This window comes from Alligator sinensis, unplaced genomic scaffold (assembly GCF_000455745.1).
Source record: "Alligator sinensis unplaced genomic scaffold, ASM45574v1 scaffold18_2, whole genome shotgun sequence".
NCBI lineage: Eukaryota > Metazoa > Chordata > Crocodylia > Alligatoridae > Alligator > Alligator sinensis.
This window is the reverse complement of record NW_005842281.1, coordinates 1,066,669-1,080,782: the sequence shown is the minus strand read 5'-3', so window position 1 is coordinate 1,080,782 and position 14,114 is coordinate 1,066,669. Positions and strand designations below refer to the sequence as shown.

The 14,114-nt window shown below is 42.8% G+C and overlaps 1 protein-coding gene across 1 annotated transcript in view; it reads left to right on the top strand.

Annotated features, from left to right (window-relative positions):
- Window positions 1-14,114, top strand: part of CNTN5 (contactin 5) — a 923,854-nt gene that overhangs the window by 602,799 nt on the left and 306,941 nt on the right. The window contains exon 9 of the mRNA XM_006027993.1: window positions 11,264-11,467. Within this exon, the coding sequence (XP_006028055.1) occupies window positions 11,264-11,467 (204 nt within the window). The remainder of the gene's footprint in view (window positions 1-11,263; window positions 11,468-14,114) is intronic.

Below are 14,114 nucleotides of genomic sequence, written 5' to 3'. Positions count from 1 at the left end.
GGGCGGCCCTCCACTCCCTCCTCGAGGCCGTCCCAGTTGCGCGCCATGAAGGTCGTCGGCCCCAGGAACACACCCAAGACCTTGAGGCCCTCGCGGCGCCAGGCGAGGCCCCCCGGCAAGTCTGGGGGAGGCGTGCCAGTCCATGCACCAAGCAGCAGAGTGTCACTCTTGCCCCAGTTGATGCGGGCGGAGGATGCGCACTCATAGGCCCGCTGGCAATCTGCCAGAGCCCGCACGTCTTCCTGGGTGTTGAGGAAGACGGTGACGTTGTCCACATAGGCTGCCAGCCAGAGACGAGGGCCAGCGGACAGGCCCATGGCCAAACAGCAGTAGAGAAAGAGGCTCACCCAACTTGGCATTTTCAAAGTGTTCTTTTATAGGGATTGGCATCCTTTGTTTCAGCGCTTTGGGGATTTTCATATCCAGCTTCTGTTTTTGCAGTTGTTCTGCTTTTGTCTTCAGCTTATCTTAGCCTTGGAGTGTTTTTGCTGCCTGTGTGGCAGGATGGGTGCGTTCCTTCTCCTCATTACCTTCTTTGTCCCCTAGGCCTAAAAGGGATTCTTCAGCCATTCATTAATTAGTTTACTGACTGGTAACTTATATTTGGCACCTTGTTGCTTACATAAACAGTTAAATCTTCTTCTCCCTTCTCTATGCCATTCTCTCACCATTCACCCTTTTACACACACTCATACATAAAGGCTATGCAGAGTTCATTCACTTATGTCAAGCAGAAGGATACAAAATGGAGTTTTCAAGTTGCTTACAGGACAAGACTAACATGGTTATATTTCACCATTATTACATTCTATGTTAACATCAGCTACATTAGCTCTGTTCATGCTACACTGTGCACTCATTTATTACTTGGTTATGCAAGTATTAAATGACTGTGCAGTAACAACTTTTCATACTTGCACAGCTACCTACCTTCTTAATTGATCTGTATATTACTTCTAATGTACTGCAGTCCTTTCTATAGTGGTATTCCCTAACTAGTTTAAAGTTTTTTGAGTGAGTTATGCCTATATCTATAAGATGACTGTGGAACTGGGTGAAACATAAATCTCATTATTTCTATTTATTGCTATTTTAAAAATGCTTTAGTATGTGAAAGGTGAGAATTAAAAGTGAAATTTACAAAATTACTGGAGTTTTACTTTATAGTAATATATTCAGTAAAACGGGTATATTCTGTCTGGGCATAAATGCAATGTTCAGCAGTAGTCATGTGGTTAAAGAACCTTATGTTTTAATTTCCCTGGACTTTTACACTAGAATGAAACTGGAGTCCCAGTTTTTGAAAGCCGGTGCTTTATCCTTCGACTATCATACCATAACTGCAAATACAGAAATCTGAGAGTTTTGTACAATGGACCAATGTCAAGGTATACCCATTATAATATAATAAAAGGCTTTGTCGGTCTGTCTGCCTATAATGCTCCAGACTAACTGTGCATGCGCCACTGAGAGGGCGGGCAGAGATTGGCTGGCCCATGTGGGTGCAGGCATAACTTTGTGCTACTGCTCAGGGGCAAGGGAGCCACTGCACCATGCTGCCCAACAACATCCATCGGGGGGGGGGTTGTCACTGTGGCAGTGCCTCCCACTGCCATAGACAGGTTAATGAATGGGCTGGTCATGAGCCCACGGGCCCCTTACAATTCAGGGCCCTGGGATGCTCACGAGCAGGGTGGGACAAGCCACAGTTTTAAATTTGGTACTCATTTTTGACACCAAGTTTACAACTGCAGCTTTCACATTTGCTTTCCCAAAAGCTGGACTGGGAGGCAAGGCTGGGGTCGGACTGGCAGAGGCGCGCTGCACCATGCCTGGGGGGAGCGGGGATAAGCTGGACTGGGAGAGCCGTGCCCTACTTGCCGAGGTGGGAGGGCTAGTTGGGGCCGAGCTGACTGGGCCAGGAGCACCAAGCCATGCTGTGCCTTTGAGGGCAGCAGTGCTGGGAGGGCCTTGGGGGCTACAGGTGGCTCATAACAGGAGGAGGAGGGTGGGTGGAGGACTGCCTCCATGTGATTGAGAGTGGAGGAGGGGGGTCCTGTGAGGGGAAAGTGGCTGGGGCTGTGTGTGTGGCTGTGGGTGGGTGTGTGGCTGTGGCTAGAGGGGTGTGTGTGTGGCTGGGTGTGAGTGTGGCTGTGTGTGGCATGTGGCTGTGTCGCTGTGGCTCTGTGGTGGTGCCTATGTGTGTGTGGCATATGTGGCTGTATGTGTGACTGTGTGGCTGTGTGTGTGTTGCTGCTTGTGCGCGTGGCATGTGGCTGTTTGTGGGTGTGGCAAGTGGCTGGGTGTGCAGCGTGTGGGTGGTGTGTGGCTGGCTATGTGGCTGTGTGTCTGCATCTGTGGCTGTGTGTTTGACTGTGTGGCTGTGTGTGTGGCTGTGTGTGGGTGTGGTGTGTGGGGGTGTGACTGTGTGTGTGTGTAGCATGGCTGTGTGTGTGGCTGGTTGTGTGTTTGTGGCTGTGTGGCTGTTTGTGTGCTGTGGGGATGTGTGTGCATGTGCCATGGGCCTGGCTGTGTGTGGGTGTGTGTGGCTGTATGTGGGGGGTGTGGCTGTGTGTGGGTGTGGTGGGTGTCTATTTTGGGTGTGGCATGTAGCTGGGTGTGGCACGTGGGGTGTGGCTGAGTTGGGGTGTGTCATGTGGCTGGGCATGGGTGTGTGGCATATGGCTGTGTGTGGGTGTGTGGCTGTGTGTGACGTGGAGCTGTGTGGAGCTGTGTGTGTGGCATGTGAGTGGTGTGTGGGTGGGTGGATGGGTATCTTGGGTGTAGGGGGGGCACATGGGGCTGGACGTGGAGTGGGGATGGGGGAGGATTGCACACAGTCAGACACAGAGTCACAGCAGTATGGGGTAGTGGGTGGTGGTGCTCCATCCCCGCCACCCTCTTGTCATTCTTGATGGGCAAATGGCTAGTTTTCGCATAATTTCAGTAGTCCTCCTAACACTCTTTTACAAAATCAGTTGTGCAAAACCATGCATCTACCTTTAGCAGCTAAAATCTGTTGGGTCCCCAGATTCTAGACATGCTGCAGAATTTTTGTGAGGGGGGTCATACATAAGCACAATGTGCAGCAAAGTATCCACATGGGCAATTCACAGTTTAGTACATTTCAGCTAATGTAACTGTGTAGATGCCTACCATTAGAACACATACATTTATACTTAAGAAGATGCATTTATTTACTAATCATAATAAAGAAGACATAGGGTATGCACAAAGGACTTTCCTCATATGGCTTTCCTTTTAAGACTCTGGTCATACAGGTGGCTCTTCTTTGAACTCTCTCAAGCTTGTCCACATCCTTGTTAAAGTGTGGTGCCCAAACCTGGATGCAGTACTCCAGCTGTTGCCTCACCAGTGATGAGCAGAGCAGAAGAATCACCTCCTTGGTTTTGCTGGAGATGCATTGATTGATGCATGCCAGAGTATTATTTGTCCTACTGGCTACAGCATCACACTGCCAGCTTATATTCATGCTGTGGTCAATTATTACCGTCAGGTCCCTTTCATTCATGGTGCTAGTCAGTTTGGTGCCACCAAGCCTGTAGGTATGTTGGGGATTGCTTGTTCTGTGGCGGAGCACTTTACATTTCTTGAAGTTGAATTTTATCAGGTACCTATCCACCCAAATTGCTAGCCTGTCTAGGTCCGCCTGTATCTGTAGCCTGTCTTTAAGTGTAACCAAAGTTCCCCATAACTTGGTGTTATCCGTGAACTTAGCCAGTGATCTCTTCACCCCCACATCCAAATCTTTAATAAAGATGTTGAAAAGTACTGGACCAAGCACTGACCCCTGCAGGACACCGCTGCCCACTTCTTGCCAGGATGACACAGATTCGTTCACTACAAATCTCTGGGTCCTATCCTGCAGCCAGTTTCTCACCCACCTGACTGTCTCATGGTTAAGCCCACAGTCCTCCAATTTTCTCACAAGGACATCATGGGATACTAGATCAAAGGCCTTTGGAAGTCAAGGTATACAATGTCAACCTGCTCTCTCATGTCCAGGTGGCGAGTTACCTGGTCATAGAAGGAGATGAAGTTGGTAAGGCAAGACCTGCCCACAACAAAGCCATGCTGGCTGTCATTCACAATCTTACCTTCCACAAGCTTATCACAGATAGACTCCTTGATGAACTTTTCTACTATTTGCCCTAGGATGGAAGTTAGGCTGATTGGCCTATAGTTACCTGGGTCCTCCCTCCTGCCCTTCTTGTGGATGGCCTCTCTTCTAGTCCTCAGGGACTTCTCCAGAGCACCATGAGTTGTGGAAGAGTTTCACCAGGGGTTCCACAATGACTTCGGCCAGCTTCTTCAGCGGTCTCAGATGAAGATCTTCTGGTCCCGCTGACTTGTATATGCCTAATGTTTTAATTGGTCATATACCAATTCTATGGCAATAGTAGGAAGGCAATTATTCCTACCTTGCTAATCCTCTACTCTTCCTGGTGTGGTTTTCCTCTTGGTCTGGTGAAATACTGAGTTGAAGTAGTCATTCAGGAGTTCAGTTTTCTCCTGGGTGCAGGTAACCAGCTCTCCTGAGTTGTTAAGCAATAACCCCACACTCTCATTTGTTTTCCTCCTGTTCCCTATGTACCTAAAGAAGGACTTCTTGTTGTCCTTGATTCCTGTTGCTAATCTAAGCTCAGTCACCACTTTAGCCTGTTGTATCTGTTCCCCCAAATGTGGGCTGTCGTGGAATAGTCCTCCTTGGGGCCCAGCCTAAGCTTCCATTGTTTATAAGCCTCTTTCTTCTTTCTTAAGAGGACTGTGATTTCCCTGGTTAGCCAAGAGGGCTTCCCAGCCCCTCTATTATCTTTTTTCTGCATGAGAATGGATTGCCTTTGTGCTTCAAGGATCATGTCTTTAAGGAACAACCACTCTTTGTGCACACCTTTTGCCTTTGGTCCCTGGTCCCTCAGCACTTGGCCTACTAGTGACCTAAGCTCATTGAAATTTGCATTTTTAAAGCCCAAGACTTCAATCCTGCTATCCAATTTGTCTGCCTTACATTGGACAGTGAACATGATGGTTTCCCGGTATATTTAAGTTGATCACAAGGTCATCTCCTTTGGCCAGGACCAAGTCTAACAGAGCATCACCTCTGGTTGGCCCATGCGCCCCCTAAATCAGGAAGAGCTCCTTGACATCCTAGGGTGATTGGTGCTTCTGCAATACAGAAGTAATAAAAGAGCAAAAACACTTAAAATAAAATATAATTGAAATGTTAATAGCATAAAATGAATTAATTTGAGATTTTGATTAAGGTTCAGAAAAAATTGTATTTTTTCTCTAACCATTCACCCATCACCCCGTTTTTTGCTAGCAAACATCATTTAATAGATGACATACTGTAATTCCCCTTACAGACCCAACACCAGGCATGTCAGCTAAGACTAAGTATTCCATTTGCTCAAAGTCACTAAAATGGATTGCCTTGTATCTGTCCCCTAGCAAGCACTCTAATTAATAAATTAATAATTAAGTGGCTGTATTCTCAGGGCATGGATTCGATAGATTGTATGTGAGTAACCATTGTGGACACACAATGATGGCTACCTTACAGGTAGTATAAGCATGTAACTAAGAAAATTTTCTTTCCTTTTGGATTGAAGTGTATTCAATTAAAACCTGTGCATTTTCCTTGAAATTGTATGTTTCATCATCACTTTACAGCCTCTTATACTGTCATGATTCATTTCCACCAGCAAAGGCATCATAGAAAATGTGGCAATGGAATTTCAAGAGAGAAACATTTTGGAGTAATTAGTAATTTGATTGAGACAAATTGCAAAAGATCTTAAATATTCCAACAGCTTTTTGTGAACCCAAGATATAACAATACATGTGCATACCCATTTGGAATTATAGTCTGGGCTGAATAAGAATTGTAAATTAAAGGTCAGTGAGTGCGTCTACATGAGATATTTACTGTGCAGTTAGCTAATTATGCAGTAAATATCTCAGCATCTACACGTGTGCCCATATTAGGACACACAAAACTAATAAACTCCACATGAGGGTATGAATTGTACATATAAATCCTACCCAGTTGCAACATATTTTCATGAGCAGCAGCACACGTATAGATGCTGACTAAAGGGATTGGGCATGAGGGTGTTTTAGTGCTGGGGTTACCTCCTGGCTAACCCTGTACTGAAACAGCCTTGTGTCCCAGCCAGTCTCTGTGCAGCACACTGAGCCCAGTCAGAGCAGTCCTAGGCTTGCAGGCTGACCGCCCCCTCCCCAAGCCCTGTGCCAGCTGGGGCTGCAGTAAGCAGTAAGCTACACAGTTTATTATTGCCTCCTAATGGCACATGTAGATAATTTCAGTGGGTGAATGTACATACATGTACATTTGTACCAGCTTAAATTTACTGCGCAGTAAGCAGGAATAGGCCAGTGTCTACACATACAGGCATTAGAGCGCATTAGTATGGGCACATGTTTACATGTGCATGGAGACTTATGCTGACTTGAGCATAAATTTGATACCTGCATCATGTAGGTATCAAATTTATGCTCAAATCAGCATAAGTCTCCATACACATGTAGACACATGCCCATACTACACAGTAATTTCTGTTATTTTGCAGTAAATGCACTCATGTAGACATGCCCACTGGGTACTTCTCGTTCCACTTCTGTATGTGTCCTCTTGCTACCTGCTGAGTCCTGTAACTTGAATGGTAGATATGTTCAGTGTTCAGTTCTTGCTTATGATGCATGGCGGTAGGCTTATTAAATATGTTAACCATTTTACCAACCTTAAGGAATTTTATTTAATCAAATAAATCAAATAAAATAAACAGAATATTAAGGTACAAAGATCAAGTACTCAGTAGTTAGGAAATGCTGGAGTTTTGGTAATTTGTACAAGCTTAATACAAACTTGTACACAAGGGACACCTTGTGTGCGTGGATTAGGATATAGTCTATGATATCATCTAATAATTATATGATTTCTTACTACTTTTTATGTAGTCCCCTCCCCCATATCCTACCCCTCTGTTGGACATATAGAGCATGTCCAGGTGAGTATGCATGTGCATTTCCCATAGTTGTGCCACTGCTACTTGCCCCCAGGGAATGCCCATACACGCACGCTCTGGCATGCGGCAAATTGTCCCGGGTGGGATAGGGGAGGCTGGGGCCAGCACCTGAGCTAGCCTCCACAGCCTTACCTGGGGTCCTGGGAGCTTACCTGATCTCTAGTGGCGGTGATTCAGCAGCAGAGAGCTTGCCAGCAGCCAGAGCATGGATCTCCCAGTATCAAAAATAAAACCCCATGCTGCAAATTAGCTGTACAGGAAACACCTGTGTGCGCAATGCATATGGTGCATGGCACCAAAGACAGGTCTATAGTGCCTCATACTGCATATGCAAGCTCATCAGAACATGACCATAAAGGAACAAAATTAAGAACATACCAACAATGCAGTTTTATTATTCCTTTATTTGCAAGTCATAGTATCATAGAAAATGAGTTTTGGAAGGAACTTCAGGATGTCATCTAGTCCAACCCCCTGTTCAAAGCAGGATCATCCCCAGCTATATCATCCCAGCCAAAGCTTTGTCTACCCAGGTCTTAAAAGCCTCCAAGGATGGAGAATCCACAATCTGTCTGAGTAATCTGTTCCAGTGTTTTACTACCCTCCTAGTGAAAATATTTTTCCTAATATCTAACATAAACTTTCCTATTATCTAACCTAAACTTAACCTTGCTGCCATTTGTGACCATTTCTCCTTTTTCTGTTATCTGCCACCACTGAGAACAGTCTAACTCCATCCTCTTTGGAACCAACCTTCAGGTGGTTGAAAGTTGCTATTAAATCTCTGCACAGTCTTCTCTTCTGCAGTAAGAAAAAAATAAGCCCAGTACCCTCAGCCTCTCCTCAGAAGTCATGTGCTCCAGCCCTCTAACCATTTTTGTTGCCCTCCACTGGACTCTCTCCAATTTGTTCATATCCTTTTTGTAGCAGGGGGCCCAAACGGGACATAGTACTCCAGATGTGGCCTCACCAGTGCTGAATACAGGGGAAGAATTACTTCCCTCGATCTGCTAGCAACACTCCTACAAATGTAGCCCAGTCCTTGATTTGTACTTTTCCGATATATATATAAAAAACTGGAGAATGTACCCAAATATATGACACGTATATTAGATAAGCCACTTTTGTCATACTTCATTTACATTATATGTCATATATTTGGGTACATTCTCCAGTTTTTTACATTTTACATTTCTAGGCAGAGCCTGTCATGGGTCAAATTGAGTTGTACCAAAATCTACAATCTCCTTAATCTCCAGCTCTAGTTTAGCAAAGAATACTATCCACATTCTTCCCTCTGTCTACCCAGCCCCAGAAAGTCACATTTTGTCCATTTTCAGAGCCTTGCTTTCATCTGGCTGTAGACCTGGGTTGCCATTTTTCATGATATATTCCTAAATGGCCTGTTTGGTAGGTTGCTTCACTTTGCTTGAGTAACTAGCCATTCTACTTTTTGATTCATAGGGAAAGGCTGACTTCCTTGTCAGGGAGCAGTCCTACCTAACAGCAGATTAGAGTGTTCAGTTGGACTTTCTAATGAACTCCACATGACTACATTCATCAGTGTATATCTGGGACTGGTATGAATTTAGTTAATATAGCAATAAACTTCACACTTTTGGCACAGCATCTAGCTACACTAGTTTCCCCCTCAACATTAGAAGGAAAGACAGAGAACAGCCCCCCTGAAGATCTAGACCTTCTGGGAGGTGTTGGGGGATTCTTTTAATCTCTTTCACCTTCCCATATCCAGCTTCATTACTGCATGTAATGAGACATTTTTAGGACAGTGGAAGAAAATGTATGATAGGACTAGATTGATGCAAGTGTAGTTGCTGTCTTCATGCTGCTGCTAAGGCTAAAATAGTTGCTCAAGCAATTAGTGGCTGAAAGCCTGGAACTTGCTATACCAGTGAATCAGTTTGTATCTTGGAGCAGTAACAGTAACTGTATATTACTGAACTAGCCTTGCTTGATGTTTCCATTTTTAGCTTCAATCCTGACAAGTTTGTCATCGAGAAGACTGCAGGAGAAAGGTGCCTCATAGCTAATGTTGGTGTGTCACGTTCAGTAGTGAAAAGCTATGAAAAAATAGTAGGAGATGAGATAAGGGAAGAGAGGAAAGGGGAAAAAGACAGTAGTAAAAATACAAGGGAAAAACAGAGTTATGCCCTATAAATCTGAATTGGCAGAATCAAGACTAAATGCTGCAGGGGCTAAGTGAAAGAAAATCTCATTGACTTTAGTGAGACTGGTATGTATGGAAAGCTGGTAAAGCTAAGCCTCTTTGATAAGATACGATACAATTAACATTTCTCCCTACACACTTGATACCTTTTTTCTACAACAGATGATAATGTATTTAAAAGGAAAAGTTTGTATTTTCTAAGGAGGAACAAAATATTTCATAGGTTGAGAATAAAAAATCACAAATTAGCTTGGAAAGTCAAACCAACTTGGTATATATGTTTTTATCGTTTTCATGGATCTTTGAGGCACCAGGCTTGTGGGAAATAGCAATGCATAGGACTTGACTAATGAAGGAGTCTTTAACCCTTAGCATTTGAGTGGATTGACTAGGAAGGTTTTACCAATAAAACAAGTAGGGAGATGAGTGGAAACACAGGGCACAGCTATTAGCTGCTTAGTTCAATTGGACAAGTCCCTGGAGCTTAATTCAAGGGAACACTGAGGAGATCAGCTCTGATGTAAGAGGAATAAAAATGTCATTTCCAGGGGCCTGAAATAAATGTTTCTAGGGAAGGGGAAATCTGTCCAGAGATGGCCTGATCATTTGAAAATCTGGTTTTCATTTCACTGTATTTAGCATATTAACTGCTGTTGCAGAAAAGCTCTTACCTTAGCTTATCTCCTAAATTATTTTAAAGATAAATGGGTGCACAAAGCAGTCAAAAGAGAACTGCATGAAAAATGAGATTTTTTACTCTCTGGAAATTTCAGCAGTTTTTCTGAAAATTTGTGGTGGGGGAGACGGGGAGATATGAGGAGATATTTAGATTTACTGCTTCATTGTCGCATGAAAGTTGTAGTTTTGGGTGCCTCTCTGCTCCCATTTTGAATAGGCTAATATGTTGAGTCAGACTTCAGCTCCTATGACATGCTATGGCAGTTCCTCCCGGAGAAGAGAGGTGGAGTCTATGGCCCGGGTGCTTCATGAAAGATGTAGGTCAGGTAGAGTCCAGTTCATCAAAGAGAATGAATAAATGAAACATCAACTTATCATTGAGGACTATTAAGAGATGGGGGAGGGAATTCCCATGGGCATGAGGCAGGGGAGTGGGTGGGAATGAGCGGAAATATAAGATTATTTTTCTTTTATGGAAGTAATGAATAGTGCTTGGGAAGTGAAGTTGTGTTAGGCAGGGGGAGATGTCTCCTAGGTGAGAGGCAGTGGAAGTGTGTGGGATGCTGAGTGTGTGGAATTGCTTTAAATTTGTGGGTATTTGGGGGGAGTTTGTTTTGCTATACTATCATTTTAATATTTTATTCTGATTGTATAAGTATTTTTTTCTCATTGTAAACTACCATGACCTTTTGGGGAGGTGTGCCTTTTAAATCTTTTAATGAAAAATTTCAGTCAGCATATCCAAATTGAAATATTTGAATTTTGGCCAAAATATTTTGGAATTTGGTTGTGCATTTTTCAGGTAAAAAAAAAAAATTAAACTTTTCTGGGGGGAAAAACTGCTTTGAAAAAAAAATCATTTTTAGTTGAAACAAATTTTACACGTAAATCACACTATCTAAAACAAATGAACCAGCCTTAATTGGCTGGGAACTCTTTCAGTATAAGTTACTGAACATTTTCATGAAAAAATGAATGAAGGAAGGAATATTTTCACAATGTTATTGGCTTTACTTTTAGGATATAGAATGAAAATTATACCATATCTGTGGATGTTTTGAACTCTCTTGAGGAGCTTCATGAATTTTCTTTGTCTAAGACTTCATACGCAAAATATTAGCCAATATTCTGTCATTTTCCTTAAATACGAGAGGAAAAGATATTAAGAATTCCATTTCTACAACAAAACTACATGAAAAAGCTTCAGATCCAGATTTTATGGGCTTATTTAAACTACAAAACTCAGAATATATTTAAAGTTTTTTTCCATTAATAACACTTGAATTATTTTCATAACTGGTGTCTTATTTGTGTGGGTTTTTTTCAGAGATCATCTATAGTTGGGTATTTAATGAATTCCCATCTTTCGTGGCAGAAGATAGCAGACGTTTCATCTCTCAGGAGACAGGCAATCTGTACATCTCCAAGGTGCAAACATCTGATGTTGGCAGCTATATCTGTCTGGTAAAAAACACAGTGACAAATGCCAGAGTTCTGAGTCCTCCTACACCACTTACACTACGAAATGATGGTAAGCAAGGACTTCCTAATGAATGAGAGCAAAAATGTTGAAGTTCAAATGCATTGGATAGCACTTTATGAAACATGGAATTAGAACAGTTGATTTGAGAATATTTATTGTTTCTAAAAATTATGAAAATATTTACTTCAGTAAACATCAAACAGTGACCCATATGTTTCTGTTTAGGAGCTCTACAGTCCCTTCACAGTACCTGATGAAGTAAGCCCAGAGCTTACAAAAGCTTTTTCTGTGCACCTCTGCTTTGGTTAGTCTGTTAGGTGCAACTCTACCTGCTTTCTGTCACAAATTTATTCCTAGGTACATAACTTCAGGCACTGTTTTCCATATTCAGACAAATAAATAAATGTGGGTGCCACCAGCTCATGTTAAAGCTATTTATTTGAGCATTTTATAGCAAATCAGGAAGAAGTATATGTAATTATATCTATTATCTTTATTCTGAAGTATCCTCCATTTCAAGCTGCTTCTTATGTCTTCAAAAATGCTAAATATACCTGTACTAATGCCCATATGTACACACATGTATGAATAAAAGTCATAAAAGAAACCATCAAGAAGAGAATACATAGAAAATTCTTTGGATCATAATCACAAAAGAATAGGACTGAAAGGGACCTCACAAGGTCATCTAGTTGGGCCCCTACTCAAAGCACGATCATCCCTTATTAAAATCCATCCCAGCCAAGTGTCTGTACAACTTGCTCTTGAAAATGTCCAGGGATGGATGAAGAATCCACAACTTTTCCAGGAAGCCTATTCTAATGCGTAGGTACCCTTCAATTGAAAAAGTTTCTCCTAATCTCCAACCTAAATTTTCTCTGATGCAGCCTGAGGCCACTGCAGTTAGTCCTGTCTCCTATGGCCATAGAGAAAAACCCATCTGCATTCTCTCTGTAATCTCTCTTCATATTTAAAGAGTGTTACCAAATCCCTCCTCAGTCTTCTCTTCTCCAGATTAGATAGCTCCAGTTCTTTTAGCCTGTCTCCACAAGTCTTCCTTCCCAGCCCTCTAGTCATTTTTGTTGCTGTCTGCCAGACTCTTTCCAAACTGTCCACATAATTCTTGAAGTGTGGGGCCCAAAACTAGACACAGTACTCCCGGTGACCCCTGTTTGCATAGAGTGGAAGAATCCTTCTCTTGATTTGCAAGTGACACTCCTGTTAATACAACCCAGCATGCTGTTGGCTTTTTTGTAGCAAGAGCAAACAGTTGGCTCCTATTCAGCTTTTGTTTCTCCATAACACCCAAGTCCTTCTGTGCAGTACTGCAGCCTACCTGGTCATTCCCCAGTCTTTATTTATGCATTCCGTTATTATGTTCCAAATGCAGGATTTATTCTTGTTGAATCTCATCTGATAGACTTCAGACCATTTCTCCAGTCTATCCGTATCATTTTGGATCCTTGTGCTACTGGACCCAGGGAAGACCTCCAGAGAACCCTACTTGATACCTTCTCCCAACTAGACACTCAGACATTGAAAAATACTTGCTGCATGTAAACATCCAATGTATCCACCCTACAGTACTTTTATCTTGTCTGTATTTTCTCAGCTTGCTAATAGGAATGTTGTGGGAGAAGGTTGCTCAGGCATGACTTGTTCTTGGTGACTCTATTCTGGCTGTTCCTCATCACCTTGTTCTCCTCTAGGTGCTTTTCAGTGGATTCTTTGAGGCTCTGATCCATGATCATTCCAGGTATAGATATCAGGCTGACTGGGCCGTAGCACCCCAGATCCTCCTTCTTGTTCTTTTCCAGTCATCCAGGATGTCACCCAACCTCCAGAAGTTCTCAAAGAAGATAGGCAATAGCTCACAAATTACCTTAGTCAGTTCTTTTGGTACCCTCAGGTGCACCCCATTTCCCCTTGATAACTTGAAAACAACTAACTTCTCTAAGTAATCCTTAAACTGTCCTTCTATTACTCTAGGCTGTTTGACTCCTACCCTATCTCTACTGCCAACTGCACTTGTCATTTGAGAAAACTAAAGTAAAGAAGGCATTAAACATTTCAGCCTTCTCTTTGTCATCTGCAACTGGATTGCCTTCTGCATTCTGTAGGAGACCTATGGTTTCTATGGTCTTCCTCTTACTTTCAACACACCTATAGAATCCCTTCTTATTGTCTTTTTTGGTCCTTGTCAGGTGCATCTCAAATCATGGCTTGCCCTTCCTAATTTTCACCCAGCATGTCTGTGTGACATTTATACTCATCCCTAATAATATGTTCAAATGTCCATGGTATGTAACATTCCTTTTTGAGTTTCAACTCATTAAAGAGATCTCGGTCTAGCCAGCTGGTCTCCTGTTTCACTTTCTATTCTTTTGTCACATACGGATAGTATGCTCCTGTTCCATTAAAAGGACCTCCTTAAAGTACAGCCAGCTCTTCTCAACTCCTTTTCCTCTCAGATTTGTCTCCCAGGGGATCCTGGCCACCAGTTCCCTGAGTTTGCTAAAGTCTGCTTTTCTGAAGTCCAATGTTTTTATTCTGCTGCTTCCCTTCCTTCCTCCTCTCAGGATCTTTACAATTTTGCAGGCACTGTCATTCAAGTTACCTTCCACCTTTATATTATCAATCAATTCTTCCCTGCTTCTGAGCACCAAGTCAAGGAGAGCTTCCTCCCCTGTCTACC